Source organism: Diadema antillarum, unplaced genomic scaffold (assembly GCF_040938485.1).
Source record: "Diadema antillarum isolate AM-2024a unplaced genomic scaffold, OU_Dant_1.0 seq00000233_RagTag, whole genome shotgun sequence".
Lineage (NCBI taxonomy): Eukaryota > Metazoa > Echinodermata > Echinoidea > Diadematoida > Diadematidae > Diadema > Diadema antillarum.
Window position 1 is genome coordinate 1,095,508 of NW_027271282.1, and position 24,082 is coordinate 1,119,589.

At 40.0% G+C, this 24,082-nt stretch overlaps 1 protein-coding gene across 1 annotated transcript in view; it reads right to left on the minus strand.

The window, feature by feature from the left end:
• Nucleotides 1-560: 560 nt before the first annotated feature.
• LOC139729271 (sterol regulatory element-binding protein cleavage-activating protein-like) overlaps nt 561-24,082 on the minus strand; it is a 36,577-nt gene continuing 13,055 nt past the window's right edge. The window contains exons 8-24 of the mRNA XM_071640199.1: nt 22,956-23,034; nt 22,504-22,630; nt 21,908-22,020; nt 21,373-21,467; nt 20,680-20,778; nt 19,783-19,989; nt 18,866-19,311; nt 18,042-18,197; nt 12,516-12,714; nt 11,624-11,739; nt 10,576-11,152; nt 9,994-10,159; nt 8,725-8,873; nt 7,246-7,326; nt 6,428-6,640; nt 2,140-2,202; nt 561-1,365 (exon numbers count right to left, since the gene is read on the minus strand). Coding sequence (XP_071496300.1) covers nt 1,186-1,365; nt 2,140-2,202; nt 6,428-6,640; nt 7,246-7,326; nt 8,725-8,873; nt 9,994-10,159; nt 10,576-11,152; nt 11,624-11,739; nt 12,516-12,714; nt 18,042-18,197; nt 18,866-19,311; nt 19,783-19,989; nt 20,680-20,778; nt 21,373-21,467; nt 21,908-22,020; nt 22,504-22,630; nt 22,956-23,034 — 3,066 coding nt within the window. The 3' untranslated portion in view covers nt 561-1,185. The remainder of the gene's footprint in view (nt 1,366-2,139; nt 2,203-6,427; nt 6,641-7,245; nt 7,327-8,724; nt 8,874-9,993; nt 10,160-10,575; nt 11,153-11,623; nt 11,740-12,515; nt 12,715-18,041; nt 18,198-18,865; nt 19,312-19,782; nt 19,990-20,679; nt 20,779-21,372; nt 21,468-21,907; nt 22,021-22,503; nt 22,631-22,955; nt 23,035-24,082) is intronic.

Here is a 24,082-nt window from a genome sequence, read left to right on the forward strand (position 1 = left end):
CTTATGTCCTTCACTCCACATCTTACACATCAGTCTCTGGACACTAAAAATGAATTATTTGGACACTTAGAATAAATCATTTATCTAGGCAATCAACTTTGACACCTGAATTTGAAGTACATGAAGAGAGAGATCAGCAAAGGGACATGTCTAAAGCACACACTAGGACATGACATATCTGAAGCATTCTAGAACATGGCATATGGTAGGTATCTCCTGACCTGATCTGACCTGACCTGACCTGACCTGACCTGAAGTACTGTTCATGCCAACTTCATAACTTCACTCAGGAAACACATCATGACATTGTCTCGATATGCACTACACAATTCTAGTACAGCACAAAGCAAACCATTCCAATTGACTGCTGAATGTTCAACTGGAGTATGTACACCGAAATCAAAATTTTCTCAGGGTGTGCTTACCACCACAACTTTCACAAAACATTGCTCTTCTCCTTAATTGAAAGAGATCAAATGATGAACAGTTTGCATTGAAATACTGATAATGAATAATCTCTTTTAATACGGGTAATATTGTTAAAATCCTCTCCACCCAAAAAACAAAACAAAACAAAACAAAAAAAACGTAAAAGTTCATAAGTGCAGAGTCAAATACGATTACAGTATTTAGAAAAGCCATGAAGCATTTTGTCCTTGGTTGTTAGACATTTCGTAAACAGCATTTAGTCTTCATGAGTGTTTGGAAATGACTGGCAAAAAGAATACCCACTAATCAAAAACTTCCACACACCATTGTCCCATATCATGAGAGGTTATTCTAATGTCCATTTTGCAATCATTACAATTTCCTTTATTGCAATTTAACATCTGTAAGAAACAGGTCCCATACCAGACTATGGTAACAAACAACAAGACATAAACACACACACACACACACACACATACACTCAAAGACATAACAAGAAAAATAGCAAGGGTTGGTAAATCAGAAAAATCAGATACTGCATATGGACCCATTTCAAGATGATAATAATTTACCTGGGTACATATGTTTTCATTTTGAAATAAACATTCAGCATCTTTGCATATTTTGGTTCAATGTTGTCTCCCCCATTAACTCCTGCCAGAAATCTGCTATACACCATGTCCCTCTAGAGCTCTCACCTCCCTCAAGTCATCTTCCTCAACCTTTGATGTACCTCAAGGTTTCCTCAAGGTTTCCTCATTCATTTTTCTCCAGGCTCGGTGGGAATTGGATGAGTCTTAGTTCACTTCCAAAGTCACATACAATGGTTGGTGAGCTCTCCACAGAAAGAATGTTTTTCACTGATACATGCTTGTCTCCAAGGTTTAATTCTCTGATTGGTTCTCCACTCACAATGTCCCACACAATCAGGTAACCCTAGAATCAAGAGAATCACAATTGGTCCGTTATTCTCAGATGACTGGATGCAGGTAAGACATGAAGGCAAGCTATACTAATATTGCAGCCAGGTAAAGGAGTGAAATAGATCTCTCAGTATCCTCGGTACTGAAAGAAACATATTCTACTGCACTGCACTGGAGCCAATTTGTAGCTTTTTGCACTGTTGACAAGTAAGGTCACTAAACAAGGCATACATGGACATTTTCATATATGTTGTCAAAGAGTGATGACTAAAAATAACATGACTGTTGTAACAACTATAAATCACTTCTATCCATCTATAGGAATAAAATATTGTATTGGTAAACCATGGCTAAAAAATGCAACATAAACAACAACAAAAACAACCTGCACTTCAATACAAGTTAAAAGCCTGCATTTGAAAATATTATTATCTTTACATGATCTTACCAATGATAAAGTAAATTCAAAAGCAGTCAGAAAGTATGTTTACCCTCATATCTACCCCTTCCTTTATTGTTCTTTTGCAAAGAACTGTATGGACATAACTGCTCCCATAAATTCTGATATATTCAGACATGATTGCTGTTAACAGCCATGATTAAACGAGAGAGAGCGCCATCTCTCAAATATGCCATCAATCCAGCTGCAAGTCTGTGGCTTGGTAAGACACAGAACAAGTGATTTGATACTGATACTGAATATAACTGGATTCAATTCGATCTGTAAACTGCAGAGAAATCAGACAGGCTTTGACCAGTCTATCAAAGAGAATGGACCAAAACTCACCTGAGCACCAGTGATCATCAGTTTGTCATTCAGAGTGGCCACACTCGTGCTACATCCCTGGTCCTACACAAACACGGCACAAACAGAGACATGTGAATACTACACATATACTTCATTTTGATTGGTCCATGCAGACGATGAATTCTCTTTATATTTTCTTTATATTATTTTCCATACATGCATCATCAGCGATGTCTGCACCAGAACTTAGTTACATAACTCTTAAACAGACTGTCTGATTTCCCTCACACTTTTCAATTTAGATGTTCTGCTAATGTTGCTGCATTTCCTCAATTCACAAGTACTGTAAAAGTGGATATTTTTCGCGCAACAAATTTTTCGTGCTTGGCCGGGTAAGAAAAGTTTTGCATGTTTTTTATTCCCCGTGTAGGTATTATGGTACGGGCCTATGATGTAATACCTAACAATTACTCACCGAGTGGCTAACGGGACGACAGGGCTGAAGTAAGGTACCACCAGCAGGAATGGTAGCCGACCGTATGACAGTAGTGTATGGACTGTAGAAAACACCAGGGCACCAGTAGAGGTGAACAGTGTCCTTGAAATGGGTATTGCACTTCCCGAAATGATATTAAATGATATGGACTAACTCCGAATGCACTTTGGGTGTCCGAAGACGACAGTGTCCCATATAAATATGTACAAATGATCCAGCGACAGCGTGGAGTAGCCTCCGGGTGCCGCGGCTAGCACAAGCGAGGGTAGAATCCACCGCTGGAGCGCTGGGTCGAAGAACTGCGAGGTCCCTGATAGAGTCTGCACACCACCGACAGCACGCTAGCAGGACCGATGCAGCGATGTAACGACGCGAATCGCGTTGAATGCAGCTACGTAGAAAATCCCCAGGTTGGAGTGTAGAGCATGAAGAAAGGGCGAGTCGCGATATAAAAAGGAGCGAATGTCGCGAGGTATGAAATCCAAGAAAGTGTAATATTCCGTATGAAATGTAATAATCCGTAAGAAATGACAGTCCACGGCGCGAGGTATCGTGCGCGAGAAGACGTGGGAAGTACAGTATGCGGACGTGAGTGACTTCAACGATTAGGACGTGCTCTCAGGATGAAAGCTAATCGTGAAGTGAGGAAGCGTGGAAAATGAAACAGCGTGATCGGAGAAAACGTGTCACGGACAGGAGCTTTGAGAGTGGTAATTGGCTGATGAAGGTGTACAGCTCGCCACTAATTGGTAGCTTGTTTCCGTGACAGCAAAACAAGAGGTGTGTTTATGAAAATCCGACTACTGTTGGAATGTGAAATACGCGTACCTCGGCTCGGTAACAAAGGCGAAGAATGTAGTGCGCACCTGTCGTGTGCCGGCGCACAAAGAAAGTTCGCGTGGATGTTGACAAAATGCTGCTGTCAGACAGCATAATTGACGGCAGCCAGACAGTAAAAAAAATACAGAAATATTGGAAACCGCTACATTTAGCCCCCTTCCAGATCGCTAGTGGAGGAGTCAATGGAGTGAAGACTAAAGATGAGCGATCGATTGTGAGAAATGTGAAGGAAGTAGGGGTTGAAAATTTCACGTGTCGAAGTATCTGTATTGTGCGTAATGGGCTGGCCAGTGTACGTGCTTACCGCCAGTGCGTGCCGTTCGTGTTGGCAGCTCGTGCTGCGGTTGTGCACGTGTTGGCGGCTGGAGTGGTGTAGGCTGCCACAGTGTCGTCTGCTGCGGTGGTGTGGTGAGCGGGACGCTCGGTATATCCGCCGGAGTCCTGGCAGGGGCAGGCATGGGCTGCTGCCGCGGTGTGGTGAGCTGGACGCTCGGTGTGCTCGCCGGGCTCCTGGCAGGGACAGGCGTAGGCTGCTGCCGCGGTGTGGTGAGCGGTGTGCTCGTGGCTGTCTCGCTCCTGGCGTTGATCTCCAGAGTGAGATGCTTGGGATCACGCGTGGAGTTGTGTGGACGAGCGGGAGCGTGGGATGTGGTGTTCCGTTTGCGTCGGGGATTGCGACGCGGGCCAAAGTCTAGTGTGAACGAGCGCTCTCCGAGAATGGTGACGGGGGGCTTCATCGCCTGTGAGTGCGGTGCAGGCGGGGGCTTCGTCTTGTTGGGGGGTGAAGGAGGGAGGGCGCTGACTTCGGCTCCGGTGACGGTCGAGGAGTGTGTGCCGTGTTCGACAGCCCGGTGTTGTCGATCCGAAGTGGGAGATCGGCGACCAGTTGTGTCGCTGCCGGAGGGGCTCGTCGCCGCTGATCTCTGGCTGGGGCTGCGTCGTTTTCCTGGTGCGGTGGGAGTGGTCGGGGTTTTTCGCCTCGAGCAGGGTGAGCAGCACTGCCGGGCGTCGTCGCCAAACTTCCAGTGGAAGTAGCACTCACTGCCAGCGTGTCGGATTTGGGAAGGGGTTCGCTTCCGCGGCGCACTGCGCGGCCCGCCTCCATGGCCGCGGTTGCCGCCTCTGGACCGCTGACGAGGACGAGGACGGTATTTCCGTTGCGAACGTCGTGACGTTCGCTGCGACCGTCGTTCGTCCATGCGTGCTACCAGTATGAACAGCTGCTCTGTTAGCAGCAGAACCTGCGCCGTGAGGTTCGCTATTACGTCCGCCGGGGGGCTGGTGGTAGCCATTGTATCCGTTGTAGTGAAGGGTGAGAATGTAGAATGGGACGTGAAGTTGGCCCTATACGATCACGTCGGGGTCACCAATGTAGGTATCGTCAGCGCCAGAAGACGTGATCGTATAGGGCCAACTTCACGTCCCATTCTACATTCTACATTCTGACACCATCAGAAGGTTGCGTGTTCGAATCACGTCGGGGTCACCAATGTAGGTATTATGGTACGGGCCTATGATGTAATACCTAACAATTACTCACCGAGTGGCTAACGGGACGACAGGGCTGAAGTAAGGTACCACCAGCAGGAATGGTAGCCGACCGTATGACAGTAGTGTATGGACTGTAGAAAACACCAGGGCACCAGTAGAGGTGAACAGTGTCCTTGAAATGGGTATTGCACTTCCCGAAATGATATTAAATGATATGGACTAACTCCGAATGCACTTTGGGTGTCCGAAGACGACAGTGTCCCATATAAATATGTACAAATGATCCAGCGACAGCGTGGAGTAGCCTCCGGGTGCCGCGGCTAGCACAAGCGAGGGTAGAATCCACCGCTGGAGCGCTGGGTCGAAGAACTGCGAGGTCCCTGATAGAGTCTGCACACCACCGACAGCACGCTAGCAGGACCGATGCAGCGATGTAACGACGCGAATCGCGTTGAATGCAGCTACGTAGAAAATCCCCAGGTTGGAGTGTAGAGCATGAAGAAAGGGCGAGTCGCGATATAAAAAGGAGCGAATGTCGCGAGGTATGAAATCCAAGAAAGTGTAATATTCCGTATGAAATGTAATAATCCGTAAGAAATGACAGTCCACGGCGCGAGGTATCGTGCGCGAGAAGACGTGGGAAGTACAGTATGCGGACGTGAGTGACTTCAACGATTAGGACGTGCTCTCAGGATGAAAGCTAATCGTGAAGTGAGGAAGCGTGGAAAATGAAACAGCGTGATCGGAGAAAACGTGTCACGGACAGGAGCTTTGAGAGTGGTAATTGGCTGATGAAGGTGTACAGCTCGCCACTAATTGGTAGCTTGTTTCCGTGACAGCAAAACAAGAGGTGTGTTTATGAAAATCCGACTACTGTTGGAATGTGAAATACGCGTACCTCGGCTCGGTAACAAAGGCGAAGAATGTAGTGCGCACCTGTCGTGTGCCGGCGCACAAAGAAAGTTCGCGTGGATGTTGACAAAATGCTGCTGTCAGACAGCATAATAGACGGCAGCCAGACAGTAAAAAAAATACAGAAATATTGGAAACCGCTACACCCGGAATTAAGACATCATGTACAGGCACATATGGCAAGCAAAAATATTCGTGTGCTTTTATTTTCGCGCTAGTTTCTGGTTCCGCAAAATGCGCAAAAATTTCCACTCTACAGTAGTGTATATTGGATTTAATTCTCTTTTAATGAGTACAGTAGCATGCGGACAAGAATTATCTTTGATTTAATTCAAACTTAAACCCTCCTACTGAAGGGTAGTCAACATTCAAGTTATGAATGAAGAGCAAAAGATCAATGCCACTGAACCTTCAACAAAACATCCACAGGGATATGACCATTGCACTGACGGAGAGTTGTCTCTCAGTGTAATAAAGTGCATCATTTGTGACTAGTAATAGTCGGCAAACAGTATCAACCAGGCACATTGTGCCATACGCTTGAATGAATGAATGACTTTGAATGAACGCATATTTTGGAAGGCTTACCAGCTGAATGACATGTAGCATCCATCCCTGCAGTCTGGTCCACACACACAGCTTACTGTCCATACTGACACACAAGACATGCTGAGGGGTACAAGTGATCCCTAACACCGTCCCACCTGCACCCTTCAGAGCCTTCACCATGTCTCCTCTCATAGTGTCCCACAGGCGCACTAAACCATCACTGGAGCCACTGGCTATCATGTGGTAGGGATCCTGGAAGGTGGCAAGAAAAAAAGACATTTACTCTCTCTTTGAAAACTCCTTTTTTAATACATACAAGTTTTGTTTCAGGTAAGTACATATTGTAAGTGTACAGATAATGCCTCCACATTATTCCACCTGTCATGCAGAATAACAATTTCCATGGCAAGAGAAACAATGCTTACTACTAATTGGCTGTAGCAAGATATTGTTTTTATAGCTGCTAGCAATGAGAGAGACATATGAGTCTTGGACAAAATCAAATCAAAACAAAACAAAACAAACAAACAAACAAACAAACAAATAAACACAACCTTGACTACACCAAACCAAAACTGAAGTTGAAAATTGTCAAACAGCATATAATTAAGAAGTGGTTTGGTTTGAAAGAAAAATCTGATACATTGTATCACAATGAAGAGTCATCACCTCTCATTATTACTATGTTCTATTTTAAGAAGTTCAATTTTGATGGTCCCCATACATGCATATTTCCCTTCTTGAAACATGCTGAACAAATGACACTCAGCAAAGCCTTCTCTCTCCCTCGTCAGTGCTCTATGGTAGTGTATTTCTTACAATGTACACCCTACACTTCCAATGAATAGTTTTCTTACCTTGTCTACATGGAGTGCTGTCACACTGCCAGCATGCCCCCTCAAGGTGAATCTGCAACTAAGGTCATCTAATGTAAATACCTAAAACAAAAAGAAAAACAAAAGAAAAATACACAAGTCAGAAGTGTTTTAAACATCAGCTATGTGACATAAGCTATGTGTATTAAACACATCACATTTGAAGGAATGTCTCTGAAGGTTGCTTCATTTACAGTTACAAGCTGCGCATTAATCTTTACTCAATGCCAATGGAGTGCCACAATGACAGTATACTCACAAACAGTATACAGTCGGAGTGTATTCTTATTGATCTTGGCAGATTTTATTACATTCATTGTTCACATAAATCCCCAGTATCTCTTGATCTCTTGTTTGGAAGATGAACATCTTAGTACCGCTTTAAAGGTTGGCGGGCATTTTGAGAATTCAGTGTGCTGTGAAGGTTAGGCTCAGAGAATACACTTCAATTGTTACAGCTCTTTTGTAGTTTTCTTGTCCAGCGTCAATCAGTTAAGGAAAAAAAAGAAGAAAATAATGCCTCAGTGACACTTCATGGTGGAGGCATACAAAAAGGAAAGAAAAAAAAAATATGCCTCTCTTCTGCAACAGAGGCACAATACTGTCACTGAAATCACTGCTACCAGAAACATCCATTCTTTGTCTGATAGCCCAAGAATATGAGTCTCATACACCATAATCCATGAATGGAATTTTGCATTTACATACTATTATGTATGATGTTTTACAATGGCAAAGTCACTTAAATGATAAGGTTCCTCTCCTACAGATAACATGTGCAAATTGGCGATGACACTATTCACTACCTTTGCACCAGGTACATATTCTCTAGAAGGAGATCTCATTTATAACTAGAGATGCAGTCTGAGAGTGCAGACCTCCACCAAGCAGTTCATTTACACAACTGATCTTGTTCTTCCATAGAAATCAGTGATTTCCACCCATACTTATGCATGCTGAAAGTTGCCCAATTTACCAATGTAGAAGCCTTTTGTTACGTCATCAACTTCCACCTGCGCTGTGCCTCGCCTTAGCAGAAACTAGAGCATGCACTTTAGTGCGCGTATGAAAACCTCAAAAATGTGCAAGTTCATTGACCCTAACCTGCCAAAATATAGAAAATCCTTCATAAAATCCACAAAAATTGACGGATCACTATCAAAATTTAATCATCTGTTACTTGTGTCATTCTCAACCTTTCCTGTAAGTTTCATCCAAATCGGTTCGCAACTATGTTGCACACGGACAAACAAACCAACAAACCCCGAAGAAAACATAACCTCCCCCCTTGGCGGAGGTAACAATACAATTCCTTGATGACAACATTGCTGCTATTTTGCCTTATCTCCGATGCAAAAAAAAAAAAAAAATCCATCCACTCTAAGCTGGAATGACTCATTCAGTAATGGCAACACTGACCTCATGATCAATGCCAACGTCTTAGCTTACATATGATCTTACTTTTAATGTATAGTCTTGGCTGGCTGTGATGAGTTGTGCATTGTTAGCTTGGATGGTGTTGATAGGCTGCTGGTGGGCCTGTACTGTCTTCAAGAGGTTGAGGTGCACCACTGGGGGGTACTGGTAGTAGCTGTCATAACTGACTGTAACTGAATCATAACATTCAATGCATATTAAACTCGGCTGCAAGACTTGTTACTCGAACTCACACATATGAATCTATTTCTTCAACATTACACACGTTGCACTGGTTGCCAGTCAAAGATAGATTAGTTTACAAACTACTTATAATTGCATACAAATGTCAACATCAGTTAGCTCCTCATTATTTGCAACAGCTCCTCCAGGAATATCAACCTTCCAGACAACTTCAATTAAGCACCAAACCATTAATTGTAAACACCGTATAATGTAGTAACTAAGTCATACGGTCAACGATCATTTCAATATTCAATACCTCAACTTTGGAATCAGCTCCCCAATGATATCAGAGAATGTTCATCATTAGATCAGTTCAAGTCTTTATTGAAGTCTCATTTGTTTGTAAAGTAACTTTCATTGTTTTGTAAATTGTTTAATGATGTGTTTTAAGTTGATATACTGTATAATGAATAATTTTCTTCTTTTGTTTTTGTGTGTTCTCACACATGTATTTGTCTTTTCTCCTTTCTAAAAAAGCGCTTAGAGACTCAAATGTAATTTGCGCTCAATAAAAATGGTTTATTATTATTATTATTATTATTATTATTATTATTATTAAAATATCAATTACTGGAGTCAAGTCAATAACATTTAAGACAACCTATTTTCTTCACTTTCACTTCTTAAATATAAGATTAGCAACTGTTATATTTATTGCTAATGAAAAGTTATCCTGTTTGAAAGAGTATAGCAATGTGGTTGGGATGTCTTGGTGTACATTGTATGTCCACAGAAGTGCACTGCTTTGACAAGACAAGGGTTGCTTATTCCTTGAAGTGATTCTGTACTTATTCAAACACACAATAAACAGTTTCCCCACATTATTTCACAGTGGCTGAACACAAACAATGACACAACTCAATGCATGTCTTGTTTCAATGTCAATACACAGGGGTTTTGGTTGTTGTTTTTTTTAGTTTACTTCTTCTTTGTAAGACACCAATCAACATGAAACATCTACTAGAAACTTGCGGTACTAACACATTGAATCCAGGTAACTGACAACCTAGCTTCCAGGACCTGGAGAACCTGCAATCCACAGGACATTAGAATCTGGTAACAACCTACCTCCCAGGCCCTGAAAGCCTGCAATCTGCATGAAGTCAATGTTGCCATCTAATCTGGCAATCAAGAGGAGGTTCCTAGCGAAGCAGATCCCCGTCACTCCAGCCTGAGTCTGTTCCTTGCTGCTGGGTGACATGGCAATGGGTTGCCCATTCTCACTACTCCATAGCTGCACAGCAACAAATACAATGTAGCAGGACAATAATGAATACTTGCATGCAAATAGGCAGGAAGCATAAATGATAGCACAAATATTCCTTGCACTTGATTTTGCAGCTATGGATACATTAATATTTTTGCCTCAAGAGACAGCATTAAAATGCAAGTACTGTCTTTCAATCTTCAACTGTTCCTCTAGCATTCTTCCCTTTGAGTCCAGCTAGATATCTTGTGTCTTGCTGAAGAGATTCTTTTCCACTGTGAAAAGGAAAACCTTGTTTTAACAGCAAACAGCATCATTTCATTGCTTCTTTCATCATTATTGCATTTTGTTTTTTCAAGTTAATGCTAAGATTACAGAAAGAGTAACACAGATTCAGTGATAAAGCTTCATCAAGGAGAGGAGAGATGACTTATTACACTTACCTCCACACTTCCGTCACTGCAGCCAGCTGCAATTACGTCTTCTTGACAAGCCAGGCACCATACTGCTGGAGCAACCTCCTCCCCATCCCTAGCCCTGTCTCCGCCCCCATCCCTACCCAGGGGGGCATACAGTCCTTCTCCTCCCAACACCTCCTCCTCCTTCTCCAATGGAGAGAAATCTCCTGAGAGTCTACTCTGAGTCCTCTGTTTATTAAATGGAGGCTGTTTAAGTTCATCATTAACACTCGCAACTCCAGAGCTCCAGCTGGATGACTGTGAGGGGGGCCTGGTTGAAAAGTATCCCTGGTCTTCGGTCCCACTCTGCCCCTCAATGTGGGATGGCGTATACATGTCAGCAAAACTTCCAGTGTGAGGAATGGTTCCGTCGGGGTGGTATCGCCCCGCCATGTCTGAAGAGCTGCCTGGTCTCGGGAGGCCAGTTGGGTGTGACGAGGCCTGACAGTCTGGCTCCAGCGGGCTGAAAGGGCTGGCTGGGATGGTGCCGGGACTTGAGAGAGGCTGTGTTGGAGAGATGGGAGGACCCTGGCTGCTCCTACGCACTCTTTGCCTGCAGTGTCTGCCACAATCATACACACACATAGAACAAGTAGAAATGGTAGAAGTCTTGGCATACATGAACAGTGTCATTTCCCTTACAAAGACTCACAGCAGAGCTGTGTTGGCCAGCCTTTTTAGAGCATTATTTCTTCATAAAGTAACTAAAAACAACAACAACAATAGAAAGAATATGCATGGTATACCGGTATATGAAACTTATATTTGCATTGCAATGCCACATAATTAATTTGCAAAGTTTTGTTCAAATTTTAACTTCTTGTTTTTCTTTTAACTGAACTTCTAGCTTTCTCTCCATAACCCAACATACCACATTAACTTTCACGAACAAAAATGTGATCTTGACAATGACATAATCTAAAATGCATAACAATGGATACATTGATGGTGGTGATGATCATGAAAGTAATGATAATAATAATTATATCAATGATAAGAAGGAAGTGATGACTAATGACTTCTGGTAAAGTACCTTGACCTTTGGATGACATGTTCACACCTTCCCTCCAGAGAATGCCACACCCGAATATCACCTTGGATGCAAGCACTCACTATCCAACGTCCATTGGCCACAAAGCTCTCCACCTCCTGGTAAGAAACATGCATTCAGTTAACAACATATTAATTACATAAACTAGCAGAATGTTTTCAGTTACTCTGTACATTTTTTTTCCTGTTGAGGAACACGCAGTCATTTCAATCTGTTTGTGGGTTCAGCCTCTGTTTCTATTAACGTTATAGCATACATATGCATCACCAGGTGTTTCACATATACACACATAAGGTATAATTCCTGGTGTAACAAATACAAGAGGTTTAATAGGTCTCACAAAGAGAGGTCTTTATAAATAAGGAATTAGACTAAATATTTGTGAGACAGCCTGTGTGCCGTCATCCAGGAACTTTCAATTCAGCATTTTCATGAGCAGTTGTATGCAAGTATTGAACAAAACTGAATGCCAACATACATGATTACACACTTATCTTATGAGTTAAATTCATGAATTCTGAATTCAGTGCAACACAAGGCCTCACATAAGGTATCATGAAATATCAATTTAAAGAAATTAAATTCTTTCATCTTCATCTATATGAGAGAAATGTTTTTACTTCTCACTGCTCAACATTAATTCAGCACATTTAAACTCATGGCACTTGGGTGCCTAGTAATATCATTCTCCATCATCCACATCACTGAAATACTTATGTACCTCAATGTCCAATTCCCCAATCATTGTTGTTTCTGCTCTTCCAGAGGACTCAGCTCCTATTTCAAAGAGGTAAGTGGCAATACCAGTACAAAGTAAATGGCAGGTTATCATGTGAGGAAATAAAAAAGAGAAAAAGAATGGCAGGTCACCTACCTGCTCATGGCCAGTGAGGTGAAGTGGGACAGCCTCACATGGTCCCTGGACCCGTTTGATGATGTCAACACGACGGCCAGGCTTATAGCGAGCTTGACGACTCCTCACCAGAGTGGCACATTTACACAGCAGCATCACAAGGATAACAGATGAAGCTCCACTGATGATACCAAGCATCATGGTCACATAGTAGTCCCACCTATTAGCAACAATGTTGGTAGAACAATGTCAGTCATGAGACATGACTAGATCACACCATTCCATGGAAAACTGATATTATTTCTCTTTCTTTGTAAAAGAATATCTTTAACAGGCAACTATAAGTGCTAAGACTTCTTGCAACTTATTGTTTCTTTTTATTCCAGGCATACAAATCCCTGGAATACAGAGACAGTTCTTCAATTACACACTTCATACATATAATGGCAGTATTCCATACTCTCACTTCACATTTTTTAATGAAACAGAACATAGTATGAGGAGGCTGCTGTAATTCAATTTGTATCTCAAGAAACAGCACTGGAATTTGGGAGAACACAAACACCAAGTAAGCAACTATATCCCACATGACTCACCTCCATATCAATGGGTCTATCAAGGTGATCTATGTGCAGCTGTCTGGTACACTAAAACTCCATTATTCATCTTGTTGATTGTCACATGCCTCAGTCTATATGAATTACTTATTTCTGGCTTTCATATGTATCAAGTATGGACTTTGATTAAGAAGAATGAAGCCTCATCTTCTTGTAAAGGTACAAGTAATGATGATACACCATGGTTATCAACACACAGTGTAATTGGAAGCTTAGACCTTATACAGGACTAACCCATAACTCTAAGTTAAATGTCCATGTCAAGGTGAGTGTTCTTACAGCATCCAGAAAGATGACAATACTTCCTTGACAAAGCTCAATATGGTCTTAAAATACAGCAGTTCACTAAAACTCTTTGATTACTTGGATGAAGGGCAGCTTTGAAAATTTTGGAGTACTAGAGTTCTTTCAAAGTATAAAAACAACTCCCAAAGACTCCAACTCTCCCGTTTTCGACGGGAGATCTCCCGCCGAAATCCCATTTTTGCAAAATCTCCCGTTCTCCCGCTTGAAATTTAATTTCTCCCGCCCTGGGTCTGTGTATCCTGCTTGAAATGATTTCTTACTTAATATCATTGTATGTTAGTGGAGCGGCATAGCCGAAAAATTGTGCATTTTGTGATAAAAGCACCAAATTTCGTACACAGGTTGACAATCACGTTCAGATCAAATTTAGATATTGGGCCATCGTAAATAGCGCCCTCAACGTCCGTGGCAGCCATTTTTCAAAATGGCTGCCATAAATGCCATGTTTTCGTAAATTTTACTAATTTTAGGAGAGAAAAGTCAATAAGATTTTGGTTACAAATGGGAAATTACATTCAAAATAAATCTAGGTATCGGGCCATCGGAAATAGCGCCCTCAACGGCAATGGCAGCCATTTTTCAAAATGGCCACCATAAATGCCATTTCTTCAAAATATTTGCTAACTTCAGAAGGGAAAACCAGTAAGATTTTGCAAACAAGTGGGAAATTACATTCAAAATGAATCTAAATATTTGGTCATTGTGAATTGCGCCCTCAACGTCCATGACAGCCATTTTTCAAAATGGCTGTCTAATCTGCCACTTCTTTGATGATTTTGCAAATTTCAGAAGGGAAAAGTTAATAAAATTTTTCCCATAAATGTTAATTTCATTCAAAATGAATCTAGATATTAGGCCATCAAAAATTGCGCCCTCAACGGCCATGGTAGCCTTTTTTTTTTAAATGGCTGCCACAAATGCGATTTTTTGTTAAAAAATGCAAATTTCAGAAGGGAAAGCCAATGGTCTTTTTTTTTGTAAACAAGCTGGAAATTACATCCAAAATAAATCCAGATATTGGGCAATTGAAAATTGCGCTCTCAATGGCTATGGCAGCCATTTTTTTTTTCAAATGGGCACCATAAGTGCCATTTTTTCATTAAAAAAATGCTAATTTCAAAAGGAAAAGTCAACGAAATTTTTGTTATAAATGGGAAATGAGATTTAAAATAAATATCGATATTGGGCCATCGGAAATTGTGCCCTCAACGGTCATGACAGCCATTTTTCAAAATGGCCGCCATAAATGCTATATTTTCGAAAAGGTTTACTAAAATCAGAAGGGAAAGCCAATGAGATTTTGCAAACAGGTGGGAAAGTACATTCAAAAGTAACCTTATTGGGCCATTGCAAATTGCCCCCTCAATGGCCATTCCAGCCATTTTTCAAAATGGCCACCATGAATGTCTTTTTTTTTCCACAAAGGTGGAAAATTACATTCAAACTGAATTTGATAATAGGCCATTCAAAAGTGCACCCTCAACAGCCATAGCAGCCAAGTTTTAAAACAGCTGCCATGGATGCCCCCCTTGTTTTGCTTTGTTTTTTGCAAAAATTTGCTGATGTCAGAAGGAAAAGTCAATAAGACTTTGCAAACAAGTTGAAAATTATGCTCAAGAAATAAACTTAAGTGTAAAGTCTTGTTAGAAGGCGCCCTCAAGGGCCATGCTGACCGCCATGGATGTCTGCTTCTTTCTTTTTTCTTTTCTTTTCTGGAAAGATTTGCTAATTTCAGAGAGAAAACCAATGAAATTTGTACATACCTTTATGTTTAAAATCATATTCAAAAGAAAATAATATATGAGTTCATTACAAATGGCACCATCAACGTCCATGGCAGCCATTTTCTAAATGGCCACTATAGATGCTATTTATTTCTTGAAAATATGATAATGCCACAAGAAGACAATACAATTTCTTGTGCAAATTGACAAAAGACATTCAAATAAATTCAAGTTTGAATTTGAATTTAAATTTGAAATGAAGATATTGAGCTACCATTTAAACATCGTCCCAACGGCTATGGCAGCTCTTTGGCAAAATGGCTTCCACACACTCCCTATTCTTATTTGCTTATTCCAGAAGGAGAAAGCAATAGAATACTGCTGAACAGCCATTATATCTAATGCAATCTGGTGTTCAAAGAAATTTAAATTTTAAAAAAGGTTTCAATGATGGGTTAGTTCTAAATTCATGTTTTCAGTTTAGTCCTAATTGCAGTATTTCGTGTGTGACGGCTAACAGTATGGATATCAAAGGTATGTGTTTTATGGAAACATAGTAAGTAGATTAACTTTTTTCGTAAAATGAAAGGCCATTTTTTCGTACCTGTTTTAAGAATATTTAGGAAGTTACATTTTAGAATAGATACACGTCATATATCCCATATATTCAATGATATGGTGTTACTGTCAAAGTTAACACATGGCGCCATTATCCCTGGATATTCATATTACTCTTTTTCGGAAATCTTTTATGTTTGCCACCTAAAATATGCATTCATCATTGGTGAGATATAATTGCTAAGCATTTGCCTTGTTTATTTCAAATGTTCCTCAAATGATTTCCGTAACACCATATTTCAGATTATAAATGTCTCTGTGAGTATTCTACTGTCCTCTCCTTCTGAAGTTAAAGCAAATTTTCAAGACAAAAAAAGAAGAAGTGTGTATTGTAGCCATTTTGACAAATAGCTGAAATAGCCGTTGAGAACACAGTTTATGATGGTCAAAATGTCTAAACTTCTTTATATGTATTGTCAACTTGCGCCGAAAAAAAAAATGTTTACTGTCTTCTTCCGGCATTAGGACATCTTCATTAAAGGAAAATGGCATCTATGACAGCCATTTTGGAAAATTGCTGCAATTACCGTTATAAGCAATTTTTTTCGCCTTGAAAATTTGCGAAGGAACAATTTCTAGAGTTAATGCAATCTAGATATATTGTTTGATTTGAAACATGATTTTAAATTTATGTACACATTTGCTGACTTTTCTTTCTGAAATTACCATTTTTTAAAACAAAATGATTATGACAATGGCAGCCATTTTGGCATATGGCGGCCATGGCCGTTGAGGGCAGTATTATAACAATCTAATACAAATATTTATTTCAAACATAATTTCAAATTGTGTGCAAAATCTTATTGACTTTTCCTTTTGTGAAATCAGGAAATAAAAGAAAATGGAATCCATGGTGGCCATTTTGAAAATGGCTGCAATGGCCATTGAGGGCGCTATATACAAGAATGTAATACATCGCGAAAGATATATTTCAAACGAAATTTTCAAATTGAGTACAAGATCTCACCGTCTTTTCCTTCTGGAATTAGTAAATTCGGAGAAAAAGGTGGTATTTATGGCAGCCAATTTTAAACATGGCTGCCATTGGCGCTGAGGGCGCAATTTGCGATGGCCCAACATCTAAATATATTTTGAATTTTATTTTCAACTCGTTTGCAAAATCTTGTTGATTTTCCCTTCTGAAATTTTTACTTTTTTGCGAAAAATTGCGTTTATGGCGACCATTTATGAAAAAATGGCTGCCATTACCGTTAGGGGGCGCAATTTGCGATGGCCCAATATCTAAATTTATTTCAAATGTTATATCCCACTCGTTTGCAAAATCTTATTGATTTTCCCTTCTGAAATGTGTAAAATTCATGAAAACTGGCATTTATGGCGGCCTTTTTGAAAAATCCCTGCCATGGCCGTTGAGGGCGCAATTTGCGATGGCCCAATATCTGAACTTTTTTTTAATGCTATGTGCGACACGTTTGCAAAATCTTATTGATTTTCCCTTCTAAAATTTGTAAATTTTTACTAAAAAATGGCATTTATGGCGGCCATTTTGAAAAATGGCTACTATGGCCGTTGAGGGCGCTATTTTCGATGGCCCAATATCTTAATTTATTTTAAATGTTATTTTCCACTTGTTTGCAAAATCTTACTGATTTTCTCTTCTGAACTTTGTAATTTTTTGCGAAAAATGGCATTTATGGCGGCCATTTTGAAAAATGGCTGTCATGACCGTTGAGGGCGTAATTTACGGTGGCCCAATATCTAAATTTATTTTGAATGTTATTTCCCACTCGTTTGCAAAATCTTATTGATTTTCCCTTCTGAAATTTGTAAATTTTTACGAAAAATGGTGTTTATGGCGGCCATTTTGAAAAAATGGCTGCCATGGCCGTTGAGGGCGCTATTTTCGATGGCCCAATATCTGAATTTATTTCTAATGTAATTGTCAACATGTGTGCGAAATTTGGTGCTTTTATCATAAAATGCACAATTCCTCTAATTTTTCAAGCTATGCCGCTCCACTATGTTGAAAAAATAAGCCTTAGATAGCACGAGAGAGCATCTACAACCCTAGAGCAAGAAACTTCGCACATATCAAATTGGAGTCTCCCGTTTGCTAGGGGTTTCAGGCGGGAGAATCTCCCGATCACAAGGTGCTTAGGGTTGGAGTCTCTGAAATCCTTGATCAGACTCAGAACTTATCAATTAGTATGTGTACATACAATGTACATATTGAGTTTGGATCGCAATTCACTGGACTCAAACGCAGCACATTTGGTACCTTAAATCTTACGGGTAGGACTTAAATTACAAGCAATGTCTACCTGTCTTCTTCATAGAGACTCTGGTAATTGCCTATCACGGGGGAGAAGCCTGGTGTAGGACCAAAGCGCCGTGTCTCATGGTCCTTCCTCAGGGCCAGGGCCTTCTCTGGACCAATGATGATGTTCAGCTTGATTGGCGGCAGGATACTCACATACCTGAGAAGTACCACATTGAGTTACAGTTAATCTTTTCTTTTTTTTTCCATCATAATATTACTTACATAAAAAGACAGAGTGGGATTACTGGACTAGACACAAGACTACACACAATTGAACTACCATACTTTCAAGCTTTCTGAACTCTATCTCAGGAACTAGTTCTCAGCCCCTATTTATGGCTAATATTCAAGCTACCAATGACAGCTCTAACAATCATCTTTAAAATGAAGCATGGTATTTAGTACTTCAGAATTAAAAATAAATATTTCCTTTACCTACTTTACTTCACAACCCCCTTCCTCTTCTGCACCAGTGTATTTGATAAGTTTGTGAATAAAGAATAGGTTTCACATGTTAGATTCATAACATTGAAGATGCATGTGAAAAAACAATAGAACTACAAAGACCTATTAAGACCTCCTTCAGCAATGATGGATGAAATAGCTATGACTTCCAATTGGAATATTTTCCCTCTTCATGTTACTCTTCTAGCATCCCTTCATAAAGTAGTCACATAGATTTCTAGCCTGAAGGACACAGATCTAAATAAACCTTTACAAAATTGTCCTTGGTTTTTGTCTTGGTTACTCTTCAACATAATGAGTGCTGACATTCTGTATCTTGATAGTAAACCAAGAAGGGAAAAGAAGGAGGCTAGTTTTCACCTGTCAGCCAAGCTGATGTTGTACTTGTTAAAGAGAGCCGGCCAATGCCAGGCTGACAGCTTCCACATTCCTCTCTGATGCAGCCACAAAGACAGCTTGTCACTGCAGTCACTCCCATGGCAGGGTTGTAACCCGGAAGCACTCTCCGTAGTGTCACCCCGTCTACCTTTTTCGCTTCCTGGATCAGCCTTGATGTGAAGTTCTGATGAGGAAGGGCCACTCCTCCCACTTTGTGTTGGTTTGGAGGCACTGCCAGGGCTGAGAATTGGAAGGAGATTGGCGGGCAAGGGGGGCAGTTTGGGGTCGGTGGGATTGGAGTCGGCAGTGTTGGGGGATGCAGAGGGTTCAAGGGGACTGCCGTAGCTGTTGCTGACGAGAAAGAAGTTGATAATGCCAGCCTTGTAGATGAAGAGACATGTCACCACGATCCAAAGAGCCAAAGTGAACTGCAAATAAGATTGAAGAAAGAAACCACATGATATACTACATTCTATTACTTTGTAATATTGCACAAGGATTGAAATGAAACCTGACAAACAGAGAGGTTCATCAACACTGCTGGCAGCAAGCAGTGGCATTATTCATTGAATGAATACTGGTACTAGCAAATAGCAAGCTTGTCTCGAGCATCCGTAATTGGCTATTGAAATTACATTTTAAACTCTATAGAGGCATTGAAAAACAAAGATAATAACAGTATGGCACTATTTAACCAAATCAGCGCAAAAAACAAAACAAAAACAAAACAAAGATGTGCTGATATACAGCTGTAACTGTATAAACAGGACAAGCGATCTTCCCTGACTGTTATAAGACATAAAGTCCTTGCTTGCCAGGAAGAATTCATGGTGTGCTAATGTCCTTCCCACAAGGTCTGATAAACTTTACTTGACCACAAAACTCTCACGTTCTCTTACCTTGATGATTTTCTGAATAATTCTGACACTTGCAAAGAAGTTGAAGACTTTGAGCCTACGGGGGATGGTTGGCCCTGGGGTGGGGTCCTTGAGGGGCTGGCCCCAGAATGGAGAGAGGAAAGATCGATGGGCAGATCGTGGGACTGGAGAGCTCTCAGAGGAGCCCTGTAGGGTCTTCATCATCCCTGACTTGTAGAGGTCTGAGATCTGAGGTGGAACAAATGAATGTTGATGAGAAAGAATTGCATCGGATAATCAGAGTATGTCATCACCTTTGACCTTTACCATGAGATCGATATCAAAAAGCACGATATTAACAGAAAAAAAGGAAGTAAAGAAAGCATACAAATAGTCATGAATGTACACATAATGCTTGAATCATTAGATACACTTATATTTTCCTTTTCAACCATTTTATATTGCTAGGTAATGATTCCTTTAACTGTCCCTTCAGGCAGAAATATGCCTGAACGATAAACTATCTGAATAAGTCTCGTTGACTCATAGATAAAGAGTGATTAAATTCTTCTAACTAGCCAAAACAGATTGATGTTATTACACAAACAAAGTGGTTCATTAACCCCTACAGGGTTAAGACTCCTTTCTCTATAATATGTGTATATGTTTCCTGTCAATTTCATATAACACTGTGGGCACAGACAATGACATAGTTACAAACTGAAAAATAATCAATGACATTAAAAATACACATTGTTATATTCTCCTTCATAAATCAATCCATACATGTGACAAATTTGTTACGCCCAGAGCCAACTGTCCGTTCCAAAATTCATTATTTCAAATCAGGGTTACAAATCTTCTCAGAGACTTTTTCATATAACATATCCTGATCACTGATTGACATAACAATGGCAGGTAAAAGAATGCTGAGAGTACCTCAAGTCTTCTGAAGTCCAGAGCTAAGATGGACACAAAGAACATCATTTGAAGAAAGAAATCTGACAACATGGCTACCAGGGCTAGCAGACAAAATTCCTGTAGGACAGAGAGAGAGAGAGAGAGAGAGAGAGAGAGAGAGAGAAGAGCAATGTAAGAAACAAACCTTTCAAACTCTGAAAGACATCCAGTTTACACCAGATATGTTTTACACTACTCCTAGGTAAAGTCAGCAGTTGCTGACTGTATATGAAGCTTTGTGTAGAACCAAACTACCATACAATTCAAAAGGAATCAACAAATGCAGAAACAAGTCCAGAAAAATATCTAATACACAACTACATCAAAGCCACTGTAACCTCAACAAATCGCAAAAAAATTACCACCCCACTATGACTGCAATTGTCTCATAAGATAATTTGCTTGATTTTCTAAAGGTAGAGATCAATTTCACACAGCTGCTGTGTAATGAAATAGCCAGCCAATTAAAAGGCAGCCACATACTGATTGCAAGAATGAATATCTCTCAACTATCAATGAAAAAGGGAGAAAATGTGAGCAAAAAGAAAAGTTTGTAAGCTAGAAAGCCTGGCTTAAGTCCATGTACAACCTGATGAAAAGTAATGAACATTATAGTTATGTACAGAGAAGATTAAAGTAATAACAGCGAAAGATCACAGCCAAACCATTCACCTGAACAGCTGAGACGAATGTGAAGAGACCTATGACGACAATGAGAATCTCAGTCCACATGTTCTTGGAGATGGACCAACCTTCCTTGCTCAGACCTAGGGTGTGGTTAGAGATTGATAACAAATTTTGTCATGTCACAAAGAGCACGGCAGTTGACTTTTGTATGCTTTCATTCTTTCTACATCATTTCCTTTTCTTTTCCAAGAAATGACTGGTCAGACATCAAAATCTGACTTCATCACCACTATAAACACAGAGATGTAGAGGAAGAGGACACTTGAGGAATTCACGAGATATCTGTAAGCCACGTGAACTCATAGGTTACGCATTTATTTGGACAATACCCACGATACGATTGTGTAAATCAATCTAATAAGAACATATACTACCTATTAAATAGTAAAACGTCAAACAAAACTGCTGAGAATTCACTGAATATGACAAAACCAACATTAGAAGCCACGATCCCACCACAAAAAGAAACATTTATTATACACAACAATCAACAGAGGTGAGAAGAAAAGTTGATAGTCACCTTGGGCAATCCTGATTTCAACAGGAAGATCCATGGGAGTTGATGTAACAGACTTTATGAGCACCAAGATATTTTCTAGTCCTATTAGAATGATGATGTATGGAAACACCTCCCTGTAAAGAGATTGAAGCAGTAACACAGATTGTAAAATTCATACCTGGTAACTAATTCTATACAAAGACAGTATTACAAGAGAAAACACAGTTGTACAGTTTCAGAGTAACAAATATCTAAGAAGCATGCAATTACACATATATGCTCGTCAAGAAACACCTAAATATGGGACAAAATGTTAGAAAAGAACATAGCAGTCTCTGCATAGCGGGATATCGCTTCACAGGGTACTCCGCTTGATTAACCAACAAGCAAAACAAACAGTTTCAATGCATTTTATACTTACCTGCTAGTCACACAGGCATTTTTGTTTTTCCAGACAAACCTGAGCTGTTGTTGTTGTTTTTTTCCTCATAGCTTCAATAAAATCCTCAAACTGGATGTAAATATTAATTGTGACAAAACTGTGAGGTGCTGAGAGGTGATAGAACCCTTCAAGTAATATTGGTTCTACTCCATACTGAATACACAGTCTAACTTACCCTTCATTTAGTGTCGGTTCCACTCCATACTGAATACACAGTCCAGCTGACATGGTACAGGAGAGAACTAGCATCACTGTAGCACTAAGGGCCAGCCCCCATTTAGATTTCACCATCTCGATTTTACCTGTTACAGGACACCCAAGCACATCAAATTGTTATATCATTATCACTGTATTTGCACTCCATGTTTGTTCACAATTACCAATGCTTTCATTCGTTATTTTCCTCATTTCAATCCAATACACTTTTGCCAATCAAATTCATATTTCATATCCTCTCAATGAATTACAGAAACATGAAGTATAAATGTACTTTACACTTCAGTTATATTTTGTAAAGCAATGATTTTGTCTGGTAAGCTGGAAATATGTCTTGTCCTAAGCTCTCGGGATGATATACTGGTATGCTTTGTAATGAGAGGTTAAACAGGAATAATGATGTATACTTACGGACAGAAAAATAGATGTAAAACATGAGCAGAGAGTATACAATGGCACCAGGCATCAGATCATGGAAGTTGATTAAACTCTGTAAAGAGAGGGGGAAAAAAATCAGATGAAAAGACAAATACATAAGATAGATGAAGTTACAGCAGAAAATGCCATTTTTAGCCGAAACTCAGTGATACTGTACAACAAAGCTCTGTACACAAGTTTGTAGGAACTGGTTGCAATTTATTCATCAAAGGCATGTCCCAAATATCTAGGATAAATCAACAGTTATCTATCAATATATTTCTCTGAAAACAACAGGAGTTCCAAGTAAACAATACACACCCACTCAAACTGTAATACTCTTAATGATATTTCATAATTTCATACTAGTTTGACTGATCAGATTACCTAAGTTTGAATCATTCATTCAGTTCCTACGTATGTGCAAATGTGTCAAAACTGATTGATTATGAACCACATGGTACAAGTACACCAGGTTATGATAAGCTTTGTCACACATGTTATACACACAGCTTGTGATTCACAAGTCACACCATGACATATGGCTATATCCCACACAATCGGTGAATAGGCCAGTTTGGTAATGTATTCTAATCCAATCATATTTTGCTGTAAAATCCTGTGACGAGCAGTTTAATTTATCCGTTCTAATGTCATTACACAGCAGAGAAATCCAGCTTGCTCCTAATTCATTACTGCTATATCGGAAAAGCTTCAATACGCTGGTTGTCTCAAGCAACTTCTCATAATGGCATTTCGAAATGTGAAAAAATGAAAACCAGTGTAGTTCTTACAGGACAAGTTCACACAAATATATGTGTGGATCCAGTGCTGGCAGCTAACACTACTAGAAAAACGTCAGTGACAGTTTGAGGTAAATCGGACAATTTGTTCAAAGGTTATGAATTCTTAAAGTTTCAGGGTTGCCTTCCCTGGATGAAGAGACTGCAACAGTTTGTGACATCACTGCAGAACAATATAAGTAGAATTCCACCAAATTTGATTTAAAAAAAATGAAAAGTACGCATTCTCTCGACCTGCTACTGACACTATTATTCCTCCTGCTTTCTGAATATGAAAAGTGTAATGCCCTTTCATTTTGCAAGAAATATAATATGTTG